The sequence below is a fragment of the Bos taurus genome, chromosome 9 (genome assembly GCF_002263795.3).
Source record: "Bos taurus isolate L1 Dominette 01449 registration number 42190680 breed Hereford chromosome 9, ARS-UCD2.0, whole genome shotgun sequence".
In the NCBI taxonomy this organism is placed as follows: Eukaryota; Metazoa; Chordata; class Mammalia; order Artiodactyla; family Bovidae; genus Bos; species Bos taurus.
This window is the reverse complement of record NC_037336.1, coordinates 28,045,958-28,068,914: the sequence shown is the minus strand read 5'-3', so window position 1 is coordinate 28,068,914 and position 22,957 is coordinate 28,045,958. Positions and strand designations below refer to the sequence as shown.

The window sequence follows — 22,957 nt, the reverse complement described above, 5'->3', positions numbered from 1 at the left end:
GATTGTGGTATTTTATTACAGCAACCTCATAACAATGGCGGAGAAGACAATGGCAACCCACTCCAGAACTCTTGCATGGAAAATACCATGGGCGGAGGAGCCTGGTAGGCTGCAGTCCATGGGGTCACGAAAAGTCAGACACGACTGAGCGACTTCACTTTCACTTTTCACTTTCATGCGTTGGAGAAGGAAATGGCAACCCACTCTGGTGTTCTTGCCTGGAGAATCCCAGGGATGGGGGAGCCTGGTGGGCTGCCGTCTATGGGGTCGCACAGAGTCGGACACGACTGAAGCGACTTAGCAGCAGTAGCAGCAACATAACAATGGACTGGTTCAAAATTGGGAAAGGAGCATGTTAAGGCTATATATTGTCACCCTGCTTATATAACTTTTATGCAGACAAATCATGAGCAATACTAGGCTGGATGAATCACAAGCTGGAACCAAGATTGCTGGGAGAAATATCAATAACCTCAGATATGCAGATAATACCACACTGATGGCAGAAAGCAAAGAATAACTAAAGAGCCTCTTGATGAAGGTGAAAGAGGAGAGTGGAAAACGCCAGCTTAAAACTCAATATTAAAAAATCTAAGATCATAGCATCCGGTCCCATCATTTCATGACACATAGATGGGGAAACAATGGAAACAGTGACGGACTTTATTTTTCTGGGCTCCAAAATCACTGCAGATGGTGATTGCAGCTGTGAAATTAAAAGATGCTTGCTCCTTGGAAGAAAAGCTATGACAAATCTAGACAGCATATTAAAAAGCAGAGACATCACTTTGCCAACAGAGCTCTGTATGTCAAAACTAGGTTTTTTCCAGTAGTCATATACAGATGAAAGAGTTGGACCATAAGGAAGGCTGAGTGCTGGAGAATTGATGCTTTTGAATTGTGGTGCTGGAGAAGACTCTTGAGAGTCCCTTGGACAGCAAGGAAATCAAACGAGTCATTCCTAAAGGAAGTAAACTGTGAAATAGTCATTGGAAGGACTGATGCTGAAGCTGAAACGTCAATACTTTAACTACCTGATGCAAAGGGCCAACTCATTGGAAAAGCCCCTGATGCTGGGCAAGATTGAGGGTAGGAGGAGAAGGGGGTGATAGAGGATGAGATGGTTGGATGGCATCATTGACTCAATGGACATGAGTTTGAGCAAACTCCAGGAGACAGTGAAGGACAGGGAAGCCTGGTGTGCTGCGGTCTGTGGGATTACAGAATCGGATATGACTCAGCAACTGAACAACAACATAATACAAATATGGTTGGGAGACATGAGTCAAAAGTTAACTGTTTTGAAAATCATAGTTGTGTTTTCTTTTAAACAGTGCCTGCTGCCTGCTATTGCCCTCAGAAATGTTCATCTGACTCAGGAGTCCCCCAAAATTCGAAGAGTAAGAGCAGCTGTTTCTCTGACAGGATGTTGTGTTCTACAGCAATGAGCGAAAAATAGTCTTTAGTCGTTTGTTTCTTCTGAATGATACAAATTTATCAGTGATTTCATCTTTGTAAATAGGACTTTTTCTAGGAAAAGGTAGTATATGTTTGTTTTATTTTAAAAAGTTGTTCAAGAATAAAATTTTAGTATAATATTTGCACTCGGACAGAATATTTGCAAAAAGAATGCTATGGGGTTTTCCGGGAGGCTCAGCTGGTAGAGAATCCGCCTGCAATGCAGGAGACCCCAGTTTGATTCCTGGGTCCAGAAGTTCCCCTGGAGGAGGGATAGTCTACCTACTTCAGCATTCTTGGGCTTCTTTGGTGGCTCAGGTGGTAAAGAGTTGAACTCAGGGAGACCTGGCTTCAATCCCTGGGGTGGGAAGATCCCCTGGAGGAGGGCATGGCTATACATTCTAGTATCCTTGCCTGGAGAATCTCCAGGGACAGAGGAGCCTGGTGGGCTACAGTCCATGGGGTTGCAAAGAGTCGGACATGACTGAGTGACAAAGCACAGCACAGCACACACTATCGTTATAAACATGGAGTGCAAGTATGAATCTACACATTAAATGTACATACCTGGCTTCTCTTGTTTTTTTACTTGTGGCTCTAAAAATGAGTAAACATTCATAATTATGATTGTATAAAAATATTTACTTCTTATGCCCATGCATATTTTGTATATATTACTTATTATTTTCTAATCATCAATATATTTAATTTTCCTCTTATAATTGCAGCAGATTAATACACACACAAGTAAAGATTCCTTATTACCAACCACAATAAAAATTATTTTGAGAAAACATTGGAAATGCGCACTAAGGATTTTAATGAGAAATTAATGAAAGGTATTAATTTGTTCATCCAGTGAATGAAAGATGAAGGAAAATTTCAGCATAGTAAATCCTCAAAAATACAAGATAAGCAGCACATTATCTACACAAAATAGTTAAACCTTTGACTTTATGCAAAACACTCAACAATAGAATCAGAGGCTGAGTAAAGCATGCATTTAAGATTTTTTAATATTTGGCATGCACATAACATACGTGGAGACTTGGGCTTGACTTCTTTGCCTAGAAAAAGTTTAAAAATTATTAAAAACAGAGTCATTTCATTGTTATTGGATCAACATTGTGTATGACAGAATATCACATATTTGAAAATCAAACACTGTAGATCCCAACTATCTTTATTTATTGAAATTTTTATAGGATATGTATTTTAATGTCTAAGCCAAGTTACTAATTGAAAAATCATTTAAAATAACAGCAGTTTAGTTTCATGGCACCATCAAAAGATACTTTTTTCACAAACTCTTGTACATAATGTTAACTGTTTAATCTAATGTTAAGGTAGAAGATATCATTTTATTTTGAAAAATTACTTTTAGCCTTTCATTAACCAAAATGAAAAATTCAAGACTGCTGTTTTCATTTCCATTAACATTATAAATATGTTATTTGTTCCAGTATGATATATTATGAAGTGACTGCTGCTGAATCTGTAATTCTTGATGATCTAAAGTATACTATATGAATTTATTGCATATTAGATTCTTAGTGTAAGGGTTCTCAAATTTCTGTGAAAGTTTATATATATATATATATATATTTTTTTTTTTTTTTTACTTTGGAGCCATATGATCTCTGTTGGAGATCTATGGAGATTTTTTTGGAGCCACTATTTAACTCTGCTGTTGTAACACAGAAGGCCCTACAAACATTATGTAAATGAATAGACTGGCTATGGTCCAATAAAACTTCACTTACACAAGCTGGTAGCCAGTCTGCAGGACATTGTTTGCCAACCTCTGTCCTACCCATAGTCAATTTTAACTTTCTCTCTTGTCTCAACAAAGATTTTGACAGCAAACAAAGCACCTTTGATTCTGAATTCCCCTATAAATAGCATTCAGTACCTTTTCATCACTGCTCAACTAAACTTCTAAAGAATGTCACCATTACTTGCTTTCTCCATTTGTTGACTCCCACTTAATTATTAATTCACTATCATCTAGCATCTATTCCCAATGTTACATTTATTAGACATCTGTGGTCACCAATTCTCCTTACTTTCCAATATCAATGAACATATGTAATTATGTGGATCACTTCCTTCTTTCTAAATTTCTGTTCACTTATCTTCTGGGATGGAGGAACATAACATTTTCTACTATAATAAGATAAACATTTATACCACTCTCTTCATTCTTAAAAGTGTCCTAGTGACCTTCCCTTCTAGCTAAGATAAAATAAAGGGACTTGATTTGTTTTCGTACTTGAAACTACAGGAAACAGAAGAAAATTATATACAATAAGGTTGAACAACAGACAATAGAGGGCAGTGACTCTTAAGTGATGAAAAACAAATGAGGTGTGCTCTATGATTATCCCAGCTTAATACTGTGAGGAGTTGCAGCCAGTTAGTGCAGGCATGGAGTAGATTTGGTGACATCTAGCTGAGAATCTTGAGAAACCAAGACCATGAGAGATCAGCGGTCAGAATAATGTAAAGTGTTAGTTGCTGAGTCATGTCTGACTCTTTGTAACCCCCTGGACTGTAGCCCACCACGGTCTCTGCCCATAGAATTCTCCAAGCAAGAATACTAGAGTGGGTAGCCATGCCCTTCTCCAGGGGATCTTCCTGACCCAGGTCTCCTGTGTTACAAGCAGGTTCTTTGCTGTCTGAGCTACCAGGGAAGCACCAGAATAATGTAAAGTAGGAAGCTAAAGATACTAGAAAGAGATAGAAAAGAGATAGTCTGGGGAATTTGTGGAAGGCTCCCTCAAATCTTCAGCAAGAACTGACCAGCATGTGTACATAAGGAAACTACTTGACGTAGAGGAAGAAATATAAATATTACTACTGCAGTCTATAGTAAGTGTTGAAGTTGGGTAGTGTCAGCCCATCAGCTTTGTTCGTTTTTTTTTCAGTTTTGTTTTGGCGATTCTGGATTTTATTCTGATCCATGTAAATGCAACCCACTTCAGTACTCTTGCCTGGAAAATCCCATGGACAGAGGAGCCTGGTAGGCAACAGTTCATGGGGTTGCAGGGTTGAACGTGTCTGAGCGACTTCACTTTTACTTTATGTAAACTTTAGAATTACTTAGTCAACATGCACAAAATAACTTGCTGAGATTTTAATGGAAATTGCACTGAATCTATAGATTAAGTTGGGAAGAACTGACATCTTGATACTGAATCATCCCCCCTACATTTTATAAAGGGACTATCTCACAATTTATGGAAACATTTCCATTTTTTGATTTTTTTCTATCAGAGTTTTCTTCCCTCCATTTTTTAATTAGAGTTCAGCTATCTCTTCCTCAGAAAGCATTATCTGATATGGTTGCACAACTTTTCCCCTTTATGTGCCAACATTATGTTTTGGATATCATGATCATTGTTAAGCACAATCTACTGTCTGAAACATTCATCTTCCTTCTTCATCTGGCTAAATCCTATTGATTATTCAGACCAGCTCTGGGGTCTGTGGTGAGACGGGCCACTCATTTCACTTTCCTCCTATAAGGATGGGCTGCCCAGGCTTGGGGAAGGGGAATGCAGGGAAGGTGGATCTATTTTTCCCATGCTCTTTAATGTATCTTTACTTATTTCTTTGCTTCATTCAGGTATTTTAATCCCTCAGAATCCTTGGCTCTTGTGAAGTTTTTTTCATGCACAGATAGTTGTTCAGATTGAAGTTTCTTGAGAGGAAATGAACATTAAAAATTCCTGTATCACCACCTTGCTAATGTCAGTCCTAAATATTCTTAGCTCTTTTATGTCCCTACTTTCTTATCTTATACATTCAATTATGACAGTATATAATACCAGTTTAAAATATGATGATACTTCACAGGCAAACACACTTGCAGATATATGAATGAATAAAATGCAACTAAATGTCTGTTTATACATGGTCTAAGCCTAAATATTTCCTAAGGTCCATATTTAGGCTGCAATAAACATAAGGATAAGTGCAGAATTATTTTTGGAGGAGCATTCTGTTAAGGCAGCAGTTTTCAAACAGTCACACCACCTGGGAATTTAAAAATGTAAATTCTTAGTCCCATCTCTGACCTTCAGAATCATAAGCTCTAGGGGTAGGCCAGCCCATCAGGTGTATCTGACACATGTTGAAGTTTGAGAACCATTGTTTGATAACCATGACTACATTTGTTAATAGCATTCATTTAACAAAACACTAGGGCTATTTTTTTTTTTTTTTTTACAATTCTGAATTCCAGCTAATGGTGTATGTTATATTTCAGCAAACATAGTTTAATTAAAATCAGAGAAAGCCTTCAATAGACTGAGACATAAATGGGTAAGCTAAAAAAAGAACATGCTTATGTTGATTATAATGTGTCAGCTTTTCAATATAGATGACAGCAATATTCTACTCAGATGTCTGTGACTGAGATCTGGAAAGTGTGATGTGAAATCAAATTTATATAAAACAAGAATATTTTATTTTTACAAAGAAAACCAAATCATTGTAACTTCGATGTTCTCATGGAAGTAGTAATTGACTCCACATTCACAGAATACATTTCAAATAGTAAGCAGCAATATAGTAAGTATATATAGACATAAATATATTTGTTCATTTTACTTATGGAGCTTTGAGATTTTTCTGTTTCTATTGTAGCTTTTATATTTTCTATATGATCTAAATATATTGAATTGTATTAAAAACAACATGTCAGTGAGTATTTCCCATTACTACCCTTACAATGCATATATTTAAAAGAATAAATGGTCATATTTCAACACATAAAAAAAAGAAAGTAAAAGGAAACAAACTAAGAGCCAACATAGTCTAAAATATTAGACACATGAATGATAAAAGTCACAGCCTTTTAAAATTATATACATAAAAGAAAAAATAGCCTATCTATATCTATACATAAAGGAATCTTGAAAGTAACATCTGACAAAATTAATAAAATTTTGACCTAGTACAATCAGAAGCCATTTACTTTGTAGGACACTGGGACAGGTAGTGATAAGATATCTTAAGTGCTGGGTCTAATTCTCATTCAGACACTCATTTACTGTGGAACCTTGGCATGGCCATTTAATTTGTTTGGTTCTCCTTTTCCAAAAGGAAAATAAATGTAGAAAGTTAGATTAGATGATTTATAAGATACCATCCAGGTTTTAAAATAATGTATTTACTTTAAATATGAATTTAAGTCTAAATAGTAGATCACTTTTACTAGGAGACAGAGTTTAGATGGTCAACCTGAAATGTTGCAGCATTAACTCCTCTTAGGTTTATTGCTCTTTAGTAAGTCTTTTTACTCAATTCCTGATAGATCTTCTGCTGTGGAAGCACATTTGTAAGTATAAGGCAGATTAACAAACCTTGTTTTTAAGACCAGTGATTTTGTTTCAGATATATCTCTTACATAGCTATTTAGTACAGAACAGAAAATGGTTCTGTTGTAGATATATATCTTAGCCCAGAAGAACTACTTAACAGGCACTTTGGCTTTTAAATTGACTTGGAGATTAATATCTAAACTTTGTGCTGCTGCTGCTGCTGCTAAGTCACTTCAGTTGTGTCCGACTCTGTGCGATCCCATAGACGGCAGCCCACCAGGCTCCCCCGTCCCTGGGATTCTCCAGGCAAGAACACTGGAGTGGGTTGCCATTTCCTTCTCCAATGCATGAAAGTGAAAAGTGAAAGTGAAGTCGCTCAGTCATATCCGACTCATAGCAACCCCATGGACTGCAGCCCAGGCTCCTCGGTCCATAGGATTTTCCAGGCAAGAATACTGCAGTGGGGTGCCATTGCCTTCTCTGTATAAGGACTTTTATATATGCCTGAATCAGTTCAAAGATCCTATTACATTTTACTAGAAGTCACTATTTAGTTACATGTTTCAATAAGTTTTTAAACTTTTAATTATCAAAATTAAAATGGAAAAGTATAAATGTTAAATATATAAAATACATTGCAAAACCCTAAAAGGAAATCTTCTCTTATTTGTATATGAACTTTTTCCTATAGAGGCAACTTATCAAATATACTGTGTAAAGTTACTTGGTTGAAACAATAACACAGTATTATTTATCACAAATATATTTTTAGAGATTTAATGAAAACAGAGAATTAGCATTATTTATGTAGTGTTGGAAATCAGGAAAACAAAATACAATTAAGGCTTTTAAAAAAAGCTTTTAGTTTTCTAGAAACCATTTGGTAAGCAAGAATTGCCTTTAACACTTGAAACTAAATTTCCAGAACAATTTTATTTCATAATAGAGAGAAATGCATTATGGAATACAAGAAGTAATATATTGTTCATGGCATTCTTTAAAAGTAGTATATTGATATAGTGTTTGGAAAGGTCTTTAAGGTCTACTGTGGTTATGTACTTTCATGGATACATGAATCCAGAGAAATTTATATACAGAAACACTTTTTTTTCCCCCCCAGCTTCATTGGCTTTGCATTGTTCTAAGTCTTCTAGGCACCAATTAATTCATTAAACTTCTTGAAGCTGTACTAATAAAGTTCTATGGAATCTTTTCAGTTATTCAAGCATCCTGCCTCTGACAATTCTATTCTCACAATGCCTCCTAAATAGTTTATATTTTGCCTCAAATGTGTGGTGATGGACCCTTTGAGTCCTACTTCTTAATGTTCAAAAGAATTTAAAGTGATGTTGATGAAACTATTTAGCAGCAAATGTTTTGTTTGCACCAAGAGCAGGTATGAGAGATTAGAGGAAGTTGGAGAAGGAAATGGTAACCCACTCCAGTATTCTTCCCTGGAGAATCCCATGGACGGAGGAGCCTGGTAGGCTACAGTCCACGGGGTCACAAAGAGTCAGACATGACTGAGCGACTTCACTTTCACTTTCAAGAGAAAAGCAATATAAAGAAAGTTAAGAGAAGTAATAGAATCATTTTGAAGTCTTTTTTAATGTAGAACTTAATATAGTGGTGATGTCACACCATAAATATCACACCATAATTATTCAACTATTCAGTCATTCATTCAGCAAGTGTTGACCCAGCATTTAGTACATGTTAAGCACTTCAGTCCCCCAAGAATACTTAGCCTATAGAACTCACCTATTAATTGAAACAGAATTATTACAAAAGTGTTTAATTCTGGTGAAAGTCATGGAAATTAGATTTGGTTGAAATGCCATGCTAGGTTCATCTCATTCAAAGGGCATAGAAAATTGTATCAATTCTAGATATGACACCTATCCTTTGAAAGGTTGGAGAAAAATATAAAGAAATAAATGGACTTATTCCACTACTGACCCACCTAGCTAACTTTCTAAAGAATAATGTATATATCAACAGGAAATTCAAACTTAATAAATTCAAAAATGAATCATGATCTATTATTCTCTCCTGTAACCAAGTTCTCTATCTTTGTAAATGGTACCACATTCCACCAACAATTTCAACCAGGAAGCTAGAAGTCACCCAGTATTCTCCATGCTCTGCCATCCCTATTTAGTTGTTCAGAGTCCTGTTCCTTCCATTCAATAAACATATCTTGAGTGTAATTCCACTTGTTTATCTCCTCCTCAGTTTGTGCCTCCGTTATAGCCTCAAATATATCCTTTTCATGCTCCAGTTTTCTTTTCATCTGATGTCCTTACCCCCCTCTTGCCATCTTTCACCGTATCATGCTCATTTATTAAGATAGCTCAGCTCTTGTCTCCCTCACAAAACATTTCTTGACCTCTTTTCATGGTGGGTTAAATGCTCCTAATCTGTACCAAGTAAAAGAGGAGAGTGAAAAAGTTGGCTTAAAGCTCAACATTCAGAAAACGAAGATCATGGCATCTGGTCCCATCACTTCATGGGAAATAGATGGGGAAACAGTGGAAACAGTGTCAGACTTTATTGTTTGGGGCTCCAAAACCACTGCAGATGGTGACTGCAGCCATGAAATTAAAAGACGCTTACTCCTTGGAAGGAAAGTTATGACCAACCTAGATAGCATATTCAAAAGCAGAGACATTACTTTGCCAACAAAGCTCCGTCTAGTCAAGGCTATGGTTTCTCCAGTGGTCATGTATGGATGTGAGAGTTGGACTGTGAAGAAAGCTGAGCACCAAAGAATTGATGCTTTTGAACTGTGGTGTTGGAGAAGACTCTTGAGAGTCCCTTGGACTGCAAGGAGATCCAACCAGTCCATTCTAAAGGAGATCGGTACTGGGTGTTCTTTGGAAGGAATGATGCTAAATCTGAAACTCCAGTAACTTTGGCCACCTCATGCGAAGAGTTGACTCATTGGAAAAGACTCTGATGCTGGGAGGGATTGGGGACAGGAGGAGAATGGGATGACAGAGGATGAGACTGCTGGATGGCATGACCAACTCAATGGACGTGAGTTTGAGTGAACTCCGGGAGTTGGTGATGGACAGGGAGGCCTGGCGTGCTGCAATTTATGGGGTCGCAAAGAGTCGGACACTACTGAGTGACTAAACTGAACTGAACTGAACTGAATCTGTACTCTACGTATCCAGTGTAAACCATCACTCCTTGCATTGTGATTATTTGCAATACTTGTGTGTGCTGTGTGTTAGTCACTTCATTCATGTCCTACTCTGGGACCCTATGGACTGTAGTCTTCCAGGCTCCTCTGTCCCTAGGATTCTCCAGGCAAGAATACTGGAGTGTGTTGCCATGCTCTCCTTTAGGGGATCTTCCCTACCAAGTCTTATTATTTGTAATGCTTAGTAATTATTTACTCATTTGTCTTTTCCAAATAAACTATGAGATTCACTAGGCAAGGACTGAAACTCTCACTTTAGTGTCCTTTACACTTGTTTATTATCTCGTATAGTTCACAATAATTGTGTTTAATGAACAAGGGATTATTAAATTCTGTATCAGTGGAGGGTTGCTCTCTTGAGTAATACACACACTAAACACGTTCCCACTGATGACCCATTGAAGATGCTACTAAAATATTTGGAAAGGGTTTACAAAAAATGGAGTTCTTTAACTCTGTGACCCTGCAATAAAACATATTATCAAAGCAGAAATCTTCCATTTTTTTCTCCACATAGGATATTTTTCAAATGGTATTGTGATCATCTTGCTTTAGGATACATGAAAAAACGTGAAAGTCTGTGCAAGGGATTTCTTATTAATGTGATTATTTCATCTAAAAAAAGGAAAAAATTTACTCTGTTTAGGTGTGACTGTTGTATGGTTTGGGCCTGGAATATAGAATGCACTGAAGAGCATTTTAGATTGATTAGCACCACCTGGCACAAGCATGTTTTAATTATTATTTACTGAACTATATTACTTTGCCAACAAGGGTCCATCTAGTCAAAGCTATGGTTTTTCCAGTAGTCATGTACGGATGTGAGAGTTGGACCATAAAGAAAGCTGAGCTTCGAAGAATTGATGCTTTTGAACTGTGGTGTTGGAGAAGACTCTTGAAAGTCCCTTGGACTGCAAGGAGATCCAACCAGCCATCCTAAAGGAAATCAGTCTTGAATATTCATTGGAAGGACTGATGCTGAAGCTGAAACTACAATACTTTGGCCACCTGATGTGAAGAACTGACTCATTTGAAAAGACCCTGATGCTGGGAGGGATTGAAGGAGGGAGGAGAAGGGGACAACAGAGGATAAGATGGTTGGATGGTATCACCGATTCGATAGACATAAGTTGGAGTAAGTTCTGGGAGTTGGTCGGAGAAAGCAATGGCACTCCACTTCAGTACTCCTGCCTGGAAAATCCCATGGATGGAAGAGCCTGGTAGGCTGCAGTCCATGGGGTCGCTGAGGGTGGGACATGACTTGAGCGACTTCACTTTCACTTTTCACTTTCATGCATTGGAGAAGGAAATGGCAACCCATTCTGGTGTTCTTGCCTGGAGAATCCCAGGGATGGGGGAGCTTAGTGGGCTGCCGTCTATGGGGTCACACAGAGTCGGACATGACTGAAGTGACTTAGTAGCAGCAGCAGTAGCTGGGAGTTGGTGATGGGCAGGGAGACCTGGCGTGCTGCAGTCCATGGGGGTTGCAAAGAGTCGGACATGACTGAGAGACTGAACTGAACTGAACTGAACTGAAACTATATTACCCTAAACACCCTTTCATTACATCCTGATACTTTAAATGGGTCTTAGGCGAAAAAGTAAGACAGTAAGAAATGAGCCTCCATTATGATGTAAGCTCAGTGAGATTCCATCCTTAGTTTAAAGATCAGGGCATTGATTAGGGCACAGTTTAGGGGTGGAGCATTTGTGAGGAGAACACATTAAAATGTTTGAATTTGGATAGGCCTGTTTAAAGTTGGCAGGCATGGCCTCAAAGGAACCATTATTTTTGCCATGTTAGTTATTTGTTGTATCAATTTCAGTTCCAGAGCTCTAGAATATTATATTCTGAAACCAGGGATGTGAGAATAGAAGAGACAATAGTTAATATTATTTCATTTTAACTGTACCCACATAAATAGTCTCATTTTCCTTTCTTAAGATGTTTTGGATCAAAAAGAGATTGAGGATAGGCTCAATTAATTAATAAAACTAGTATACTTTTGAATAGCAAAGAAGATATAAACTAAGCAATATATTAACATGGGGGAAAACTGAATTTTTTGTAAATTTTATAATATTCTATCAGAGTAACTCACAAATTAGCCTGGAGTTAGAAATCTTTCTAATAGAGTTGACTTCTTAACAGGCAAGTGTTTAAAAAGCTCTTGAGTTTTTTTTTTTTTTTTTAATTTAGAAAAACAGATCATCAATTTCCTCTGGGGCAACTAATAGAGTCTTCATTAGTGAATTGCTTTTGCCACCCTTAAAGCTCTCAATTCAAATCTCATTACTAACACCTTCCCCAATTAGTTTTTGGAGTGGGTTGAAATTGGGAAGGACAATTTTCAGTGAAAATTTTACATAAAGGGCAAAAAGAGCACTTCTTTATTACCATAAATTACAGAAGGAAGAAAATCTTTCTGAAGAAAACATAAAAACTAAAAATTATGTCTTTTTAAAGAGTTTAAAATATGTACCTTGAAGCAATATCTCTAAAGAAGGTGAAATATCTAATTAGTGGTGCTTTGTTTACACTAATACATAAGTAGAGTTTAGTAATTTTAAATGAAGCCATCGTTATTCCTTTTTGTCTTGATAGAAAGGCCCTTCCTAGGATTCATGAAGCATGAATCTTTCAACCAGCTGAGAAAAATCGTACCTGTCACAGATTGATTCAGAAGTGACTAATGGGACTGTGCTTGATTGATTGAATTGGCTAAGACATATTTCATCTCCCAGTCTCTAGAAGATACATTTCACCAGAAAAACTTAAGACTACAGTACTCAAGTCATTATTATAAATGAAAAAGAGAAGATTTTAATACAGAAGTGGTCAACATCCAAAGGTCAAACAGGAAAATGGTTATATCGTTTTTCCACAAAATAAAAATTGCTTATCTGAAAGCCAATCACTTAAAAAATCTCAGATTTTTAAAAGACTATCAAATTTTAATTCTGGAAAATTGTCTCATGTATTTATTAGCATAATTTATAGCTAACACACTAAATGTTTATAGGTGCCCAGACCCAGGCTAAGCATTTTCAATAAAATACTGTAACATTTAGAGTAACCCTCATGAACTCACTTTCTCATTTTAACAAATTAGGAGACAGGCTTCCAGGTCCATTTGACTGAACAACTAAACTCTTACTACATTTGTTTATTCAAAAACATTTACTGTATTTCTTACTATGTGCTAGAACACATGTACGAATGAAATAAACCAACAAAGTCCTGCCCTAAGGAACATAGAGTCTACTACCCCAATTTGTTACCAGATAGTATTATCCACATTTATCTAACAATAGGTGTACCACCACTCTTAACTTTTTTTTCCACCACTACCCCCATCATCTCTATTTATATTTTACTGAGAATAGAATGATAATACTGTATTTGAGGCTTGAAATTAGGCAGAAAAATATTATGTTGAATTGACCAAAAAGTTTGTTCAGATTTGGCCAACCTAATTTATCTGTGATGTGTTGGCAAAAGGAAGGTAAACTATATTTTATGTTACTTTGAAGTCAAATAGGACAACTTGTGAAATTGTAAGTAATTTGCTCACTGCCATAGAAATCAAGTTGAGTATATGAGTGTGGTCATCATTAATATGTTGAAAGAAGCTAGGTCATCCCACCTGTGAATTTTGTAACCTGGGAGTTCACTTCATTTTTATTCTGGTACATTGCCTGTAACTTCAGCAAAATAATGAAACCTAAGTCACAAAATTTTATAGAATTGATTATATTATGCATGTATATGATTAAATCCCCTTGATCTTTTAATTAAGTGTTCCACCAATATTGGTTATTTTTCCATTTTCTAGGATTTGGATTAGCTGGCATTCAATAAATGTCCTTGAACTTACATGGTAAAAATTATTTCAATTTTCTTGATTTCTTTGTGGTAATAATCCCTTTCAGAATATTATAATGACACATACCTACTGACAACTCAATAAATATTAGTTTACAGTAGGAACAATGGTTGACCTACTGCATTTGCATGGTTATCTGTAGGGATATTTAAGAAGTATTTATCACTAATGCCACTTATCAGTGATTAGTTAAGTTTCCATGTCTGCGTAATTTTAATACTTTTTTTTTAACCTGAAAGAATATTATTGCCTCCTCCCCCAAGAATTTATAGTAGAATTTTTTGTCTGCTTGATGTGGGAAAAAATAAAAGGAAATTTTGAGATAGCAATGCCTGGGTATAAATTTATTATTTGTGTTAGCATATCTTCATTGTTCTAACTATAACATTATTTCTAGTCTTTCTCATTCAGTTTTTCTTCTTTTTAAAAATCAATGTTGTCACTACTTAAAAAAAATTGTATTAGCTTTGATCTACTGCACTATGGTAAATTTAAAAAGATACTGAAATATATTTATATTACATTATAATAGACATAAATTAATACAGTAACCAATTGGAACTAAGTTCTGTAAAAGATATAGGCCAGAGATACTTTGATAACTGATAGATACAAGGACATCCTGTTTTCTTTGACTGAGTCATTCATCCACTGTATCAATATCTTACCCAGCTGGTAAAATAAGAAGACTGTTTACCCTTGCCAATCATGTCCTTCAAGCAAAATTTAAGTTTATTTATTTATTATTATTATTTATTTATTATTAAGTTTATTTATTTATTTTAAGCTCAAATGAATGCGCATGTACAAGCAGTGCCCATTTGACTGTGCGTTGTTGGGAGAAAGGAATGATTGACGATTTAGTCACTTTCTGGATGACCTAAGCCAACCAGTGCTCAGAAAGTGTGACGCCCTTGTTGCTAGTTAGAAAGAAACCATTCAAAAACACATATGCACTTTGCATAAGCTAAGTTTATGGAGAGAAGACTGATGTATTTCTTGGAGATAAGGGCAATCATAGATGCCTATGAATTCTATAATAGTCTTTGTCAAATTTTAATGTGCATACTAATAACTTCAGGGACTTGCTAAAAATCCAAATTCTTATCCAGCAGTTATTGATGGGACCTAAGATTCTACATTTCAGCAACCAGGTGATGCTGATGTTATTTTGTGAACCACCCTTTGAATATCAAGGGTATAGATGATAATCATGGTTTTTTTTTTGCTTTCATAGCTGTTGAAGGCACTTTCACATACATTATATCACGTGATTTAACAATAAGTCTGTTAGATTTGCATAGAATATATTGCTGATGAGAACTCTATTTAATAAGCTATGTTTTTTTTTTTTTTTTTTTTCTGGAAGTCACGTACGGATGTGAGAGTTGGACCATAAAAAAGGTTGAGCACTGAAGAATTGATGCTTTCGAACTGTGGTGCTGGAGAAGACTCTTGAGAGTCCCTTGGACTGCAAGGAGATCAAACCAGTTAATCCTAAAGGAAATCAGTCCTGAATATTCATTGGAAGGACTGGTGTTGAAGCTGAAACTCCAATACTTTGGCCACCTGATATAAAGAGCCAACTCATGGTAAAAGACCCTGATGCTAGGAAAGACTGAGGGCAGAAGGGGGCAACAGAGGATGAGATGGTAGGATTGACTAATGCCTCCCTTTTCATGAGGATATTTGGTGACCTGTTGTAGCTATGGTGGCTTTTGAGTGACTTTCTGTCTCCCCTGAGAAGAGAAGACTGCATAGCTCACAGCAAAGATAATACAGGAGCTGAAACACAAAGTTTGAAGAAATCCATTCAACAAACATGGCTATCACATGATATGTTAGAGAAAAACATGTACAAGAAGACCAAGGCTGGAGAACTGTGTGGTGTGTGTTTACAGATAGAGAAAAGGCGGGAGAAAGTAAGTTTTAATATTCTGCTCTCACTTCAGCTCCATATCAAAAGCATCTTACCTGTTTACCTTGCCTCCAGTTTTGGCAGTGAGAAATGCAGTAACAGAACTTTGAAGATTTTGTTTATGAATGTTAATTTTCCTGATAAAAAATTACTTATGCAAATATTTCTGTTTTTAATTACATTGCTACTTATAATTAATGCCTATTGCTTCCTGAAAAGAATATTTAGCTATTCTTCACTTACCTAATAAAATGCATGTCCTATTTGCTATCATTTTAGTGCCTAATAATATGGGATCTTCCTGACCCAAGGACGAAACCCAGGTCTCCTGTATTGCAGGCAGATTCCTTACTATCTGAGTCATGAGGGAAGCCCCATATGCCATGTCAAAAATAAATAATTGCTACAATGTTGACTCAGTTTTAAAAAATGTTGTCATCTTTTGTTGCTGTTTTATTTTTAACACCGTTGGTTAAATGTTGTAGTTTCTGCCAAATAAAAGGATTTTTGTTTTCTTTTGAGGAATAAGAGATGATGAACATGGTCAGATATTATCCAAAGGTTAGTACAATATGAAGAAAGGAAACTATGCCCTGTGTTTGGCAATGAACACATTAGTGGTCACTTTTCAGAAGAGATTTTAGGACAAAAGAGTACTCAGCAGAAGCATCCTCACAGACCCTCAGCTTTAATTTAATCTATCCTTTCAATGTTTTCTCAAAGGTGGGAGGGGGGCTATATAAGTTAATGCCCTCCACCTATATTGTGTATCCCAGACCTTGATCTGGGACAGCTCACTTGGAATTAATATCTCCCTCTGGATTTCATGCTCCTCCTTTCCCTAGAATGCTCCACCCTATCACAGATATGAAAATGACAAACACAGCTCATTGATTCCACCTGCTGGAATATAGTATTTTGCCTCCTTTGAACAGCAAACTCCTGAAAAAAAGTAGTTGGGGTGTTCTACTTCCACTTATTACTGATAAATTCTCTTATTAATTCCTCTAAACTGCTTGCTACTTCCACCCCTTTACTAAAAATGCTCTCTAGTGATGATCCAGATGGGTGGGGTTGGGGCAGGGTGGAAGGGAGGTCCACGAGGGAGGGGTGTGTATGCATGGTGTAGGTTGAGTCATTAAGTTATGTCTGACTCTTGCGACTCTGTGGACTGTAGCCTGCCAGGAGTTCATGAGATTTCCCAGGCAAGAATACTGGAGTGGGTTGCCATTTCCTTCTCCAAGAATCTTCCTGAACCAGGGATTGAACCTGGGTCTCCTGCATTGCAGACAGATTTTTTTACTGACTGAGCCACCAGGGAAGCATAGCCGATTCATTTCATTGTACAGCAGAAACTAACACAACATTATAAAGCAATTATACATCGATACAAAAATAAAAATGCCTTCAAGTGGTCATAAAATGACAGATTTTTGTTAAATATAAGGGTTTTTCTCAGGTATCATGCCCCTTGACTTTCCTGTGACATTAAGACTATTGATTTTTCTATTGATCCTTTTTCTTGAAAGTGTCTGGCCTTTAGGATGCTGATACACTGTATCCCTATCTTCCAGGTAACACACTCTCCTTTTTGACCTGTTCTTTTTCTTTTCCAAGAAGCTGCCCTTCATTCTCTTCTCTTTTCTCTCCAAGTTCTGGTTTCTTGAAGAAATCCTTCTCAGCTTTGGCTTCTAACTCCAAACCTCTAAACTCACGGATACATAGTGTGAGGAATCAAAGTGAAAGTTCCCTATTGCCCAGTGTTGCTAGTACATCTCTCTCCCCGCAACCTGCATTTCCTCTGCAACTTCTACCTTTGATCACCTTCTCCATCCTTTCAAGGTTGAGACCTAGGAGTTTTACATATATATATATAGGCTTCCCTGGTGGCTCAGAGGTTAAAACATCTGCCTGCAATGCAGGAGACCTGGTTTCAATCCCTGGGGCGGGAAGATCCCCTGGAGAAGGAAATGGCAACCCACTCCAGTATTCTTGCCTGGAGAATCCCATGGACGGAGGAGCCTGGTGGGCTGCAGTCCATGGGGTCGCAGAGTCGGACACGACTGAGCAACTTCACTTTCACTTTTCACTTTCATATATAGCTAATGTCATCAATTTCTAGCCTCTTCCTGTGAAATAGGTTGACACTTACAAAAGTAGTGATATTAATTACAGTATGGAGTGTGGTTGTGATTGTATATACTCAAATAATTGAAAGGGTGTATAACAAGATGTTATTAGTATTTTTCAATGAGTTGCTAGGTCCTGTGATTTTTAAAAACTTAATTCCTAATAATTTCACACAGAATATTAGTCATGGCCATAAAAAATATTTAAAGTAAACAATTCACTTCCTTACTGCTGCCTCTCTCTCCCTATCAATTTCACTTGCCTTTACAATACTAGATTACTATCAAAGCTCTTGAGTTGAATTTATGATTCAAAATTCTTCATGTAGAATTTCACCCTGCATGGCATTCTAAGACTTAGGATATGACTCTCTTCTCATTCACCTTCTAATCATCCAGACTTTTCACCCTGGTTTCCTAAGTCCAGTTTTCTAGATTTCCAGAACCATGCTCATGTGTCTACACATCACTGCTGCAGTCTTGGCATCCTCTCTTCCTCTGTGGCCCCTGGAATCTACTTTGGTTCTTGGTCCTCTCCTCACTGTCTCTTCTCAAGTCACTCTCATCCCTGCCTCTGACTAACTCCTGAATATAACTCCCATTTATTAAATCTGAAACAAATAGAAAACATCAACTCAGTTTCTTATTAACAACTCTACCAGGTGGGTGTAATGACCTTTCTTCAATAGATAAAATATTGAAACTCAGAAACATGAAGTAATTTAAGTCACATCCTTAGCAAATGGCAAGAGAGTAAAATTCATATTTTTCTTCTATAAAGTTGGCTTCCACCATGCTTTATAGTCACCTTCCTGTCTCAGATGCTCTTGCATACTCCTAAAATCCCAGCTTAATCCATCATCTCCCTGAAGTTTCAATGATTAGCACAGACTATAGGAATGCCCCCTCTGTCTAAACTCCTAGAGACTCTTCACTAATTTAACTAATTATCTAAGAACCATCTTTCAATAATTCATGTCTATGTCTTTGGTTAGACTCTCTTGGGATGGGAAACAGCACTTGTTTCTAAACTTTGTTTCACCAAGCACAGTTCTTAACATATGGCAGTGATATTAGCATAATATATATTGTTAACAAATTGTGAATTGATCATGTTTTATAATAAAATATGTCATTAGTTCTGATTTCTCTTTCCTTTTAGGAAGATGAAAATAAATATAACATAAAAATAGACAAAAATATTTAATGTAAAGTACCTGATGCAAAGAACTGACTTCTTGGAAAAGACACTAATGTTGGGAAAGATTGAAAGCAGGAGAAGGGGATGACAGAGGATGAGATGGTTGGATGGCATCACTGACTCGATGGACATGAGTTTGAGCAAGTCCAGGAGTTGGTGATGGACAGGGAAGCCTGGCGTGCTGCAGTCCATGGGGTTGTAAAGAGTCGGACACAACTGAGTGACTGACTGACTGACTGAATAATAGGGAATTTATAGTGCATATATTGGAGAAGGCAATGGCACCCCACTCCAGTACTCTTGCCTGGAGAATCCCATGGACGCAGGACCCTGGTAGGGTGCAGTCTGTGGGGTCGCTAAGAGTCGGACATGACTGAGCGACTTCACTTTCACTTTTCATTTTAATGCATTGGAGAAGGAAATGGCAACCCACTCCAGTGTTCTTGCCTGGAGAATCCCATGGACGCAGGATCCTGGTGGGCTGCCGTCTATGGGGTCGCACAGAGTCAGACATGACTGAAGCGACTTAGCAGCAGCAGCAGCAGTGCATATATTACTTTTTCCATTATATATCAAAAGTAAAATAAGCCATAAAATACAGTGTTGTTTATAGGAATGGGTGACATGATGCAACTTTTAACTGACCAGCAATTTTTCGCTGACACCAGTAAGCATGCTTACAACAGGAGAGCAATTTTTATACATAGCTTTTCCTTTTTTAGATATATCTAAAGCTTAATTATAATTTTTGATATTAAGATTCAATGTATCATTTTGTCTTTATCATGCACTTTTTTCTCTGTTTAAAATTGCTCATTTTTCATTTATCATCCAGAGAACGCATATTTTCAGATTTTATGCTGCGGCTTAGTCACTCATATAGTCTGTGACCCTATGGACTGTGGCCCACCAGACTCCTCTGTCCATGGGATTTCCCAGGCAAGAATATTGGAGTGGGTTGCCATTTCCCTCTCCAGGGGATCTTCCTGAGGCAAGGATCAAACAGTGTCTCTTTCGTCTCTTGGCAGGTGGATTCTTTACTACTGGTGCCACCTGGGAAGCCCTTCAGATTTTATAAAGTCACTCAAATGATTATGTTCATTCATTAAAAATACAAAAACACTTAAGCAATTCCTTTTGATATGTTGGCAACACTTTTGATACAAAGGAAAATAATTCAGGTTAATATTTAACCTATACATGGAATGGTGAAGCAAGAATTACTTAAATGTATGTTAAAATGTGTAAAAATGTGCTCAAGTATATGCAAATATTTTAAAACCAATTATACAAATTTCTGGACTGGATGAAGCACAAGTTGGAATCAAGACTGCAGGGAGAAATGTCAGTATCCTCAGATATGCAGATGACTACCACCCTTTGGGAGAAAGCGAACAGCCTCTTGATGAAAGTGAAAGAGGGGAGTGAAAAACCTGGCTTAAAACTCAACATTCAAGAAACTAAGATCATGGCATCTGGTCCCATCACTTCATGGCAAATAGATGGGGAAACAGTGGAAACAGTGACAGAGTTTATTTTCTTGGGCTCCAAAATCACTGCAGATGGTGACTGCAGCCATACAGTTAAAAGATGCATGCTCCTTGGAAGAAAACTATGACCAACCTAGACAGCATATTAAAAAGCAGAGACATTACTTTGCCAACAAAGGTCCATCTAGTCAAAGCTATGGTTTTTCCAGTAGTCATGTATGGAGTCATGTATGTGAGAGTTGGACCAAAAAGAAAGCTGAGTGCCAAAGAATTGATGCTTTTGAACTGTGGTGTTGGAGAAGACTCTTGAGAGTCCCTTGGACTGAAAAATCAAACCAGTCAATCCTAAAGGAAATCACTCCCGAATATTCATTGGAAGGACTGATACTGAAACTGAAGCTCCAATACTTTGGCCACCTGATGCGAAGAACTGACTCATTGGAAAAGACCCTGATGTTGGGAAAGATTGACTGCAGGAGGAGAAGGGGACAACAGAGGATGAGATGGTTTGATGCCATCAGCGACTTGATGGACATGAGTTTGAGCAAGCTCCAGGAGTTGGTGATGGGCAGGGAAGCATGAATGGCATGCTGCAATTCATGGGGTCACAAAGAGCTGGACATGACTTAGTGACTGAACTGAACTGAACTGATCTGAATGTCTGCATGTACACTGTATCACTTTCACTCTAAGGAGACATATAGATATAACCTTATTGCATATGTAGATACAGGTGTGTAAATATCTTCATAAACATCTTCATATAGATAGTTTATATCTTTATCTTCATATAGTATATAAAATATTTGGAATGGAGTTAGCCCTAGAAAGATTGTAATTAAAAGAAGTTTTCATCAGGAATTTTAGTGTTTTCTTCCTGTCCTTTATTCTATAATGTTCCTTCTTCTAACTTTTAACACCTGTCTTAAAAATGACAAGCTAATCTCTTGTCTTCTTTTCTCATAAAAATTTTCAGGAAGTCTCTTTTAAAAGTACTCCTATTTTCAAATCAAAGGTCAGTAATACAATGGATTACCTCTCCTAAAATATGTGGATATTCAAATAGTAAGGGAGAAAATGATTGAACTTTTATGTTAAACCATATGAAACTACTGTTTTTTAGGTAAAAGATGTTCAAGTGTAGGCGATTCCATAAGGTTCACCCAATTATAAGATTTAGGCATTTGTCACAATCTGGCTACATCCTCTGAAATTCAGATTGTCCCGTTAGCACTTTGAAAACAGTATTCAGTTGCCCACTAGATAAATAAGGAACAGCATATGTTAACAGGTCCAATACTTGGACAAACAACTAAAATCTGCTACCAGAAAACAGAATCCATATTAATTTTAGCATACATCTGTTTATTACTTATTACAATGAAAATATATGAAATACACAAGTATTTTTCAATGTTTTCAGCCTTGGACAACCTGGTCATAACACCAGACTTGTTCATGATAAACAGAATATAAATTAAAAGGTAAATCTCGCAAGGTTTCCTTACCTGCTTTGGGCATCTTTTCATCTTTTTTAATTTCAGGTTCTGGGGTAAAACAAACAAATTGGAAAAAAATAAGCATTTTTTAAAAATCAGTACTAAATGGAATAATAGGCAGGCTTTAATAGATTTTTCTCATTTGTTCTCAGTTTCAATTATAGTTTCATACTTTAAACAATATACAATGGAATATGTATTTGAAATAAACTATAAAGTAACTTAAGCAAAAGTACTTTGATTTAAATTTCTATTAAAAACTGAAAAGTTTTAGTATACTAATCAAGAAATTTGGCATTATACTAATCAAGAAATTTGGCATTCTGTCTTCAATAAGAACCATCTATTATGATTCATAAATTCTCTTAGCATTGCAGATAAGAAAATTAGCCAAAACTGCTCAGGAAAAAATATGTTCTAATTTTTCCTAATTTGACCAATTTAAGCAATTTTCTATTTTTGAAAATATACATTGAATTCATGGAGCTCCACCTGGTGGTTAATTTAATCATTTCAAACTGGTATAATTGTTTTTACTAGTATTTGTTATTAATTTTATAAAAATAAAAAAATGGCTTAACTTTGGTATAATAATATAAACACATTAAAGTATTGTCCTTTCTTACTGTCCTAGGACAATGGCATTTGTCTATAAACTCTGCATTCTAACTTAATATAAGTATAGGATAAATACATAGTGTTTTGAGTTATCTTCATGACATTATCCCAACCACTGTAATAATTACATATTTTCATATTTCCCAGTCTTTTCCCTTAAACAATTTTGCCTCCGTCTCAGAGTTCTCCTTTGTTGGCATAAATTCTTATTTGATTAATGGA

General features: G+C 36.6%; 1 protein-coding gene across 50 annotated transcripts in view; it reads right to left on the bottom strand.

Moving 5' to 3' along the window:
• Window positions 1–22,957, bottom strand: part of TRDN (triadin) — a 415,031-nt gene that overhangs the window by 47,289 nt on the left and 344,785 nt on the right. For all 50 annotated transcript variants that reach the window (XM_059890081.1, XM_059890082.1, XM_059890083.1 and 47 more), the window contains 3 exons: window positions 22,127–22,165; window positions 2,499–2,525; window positions 2,026–2,055 (listed from right to left, as the gene is read on the bottom strand). In XM_059890081.1, coding sequence (XP_059746064.1) covers window positions 2,026–2,055; window positions 2,499–2,525; window positions 22,127–22,165 — 96 coding nt within the window. The remainder of the gene's footprint in view (window positions 1–2,025; window positions 2,056–2,498; window positions 2,526–22,126; window positions 22,166–22,957) is intronic.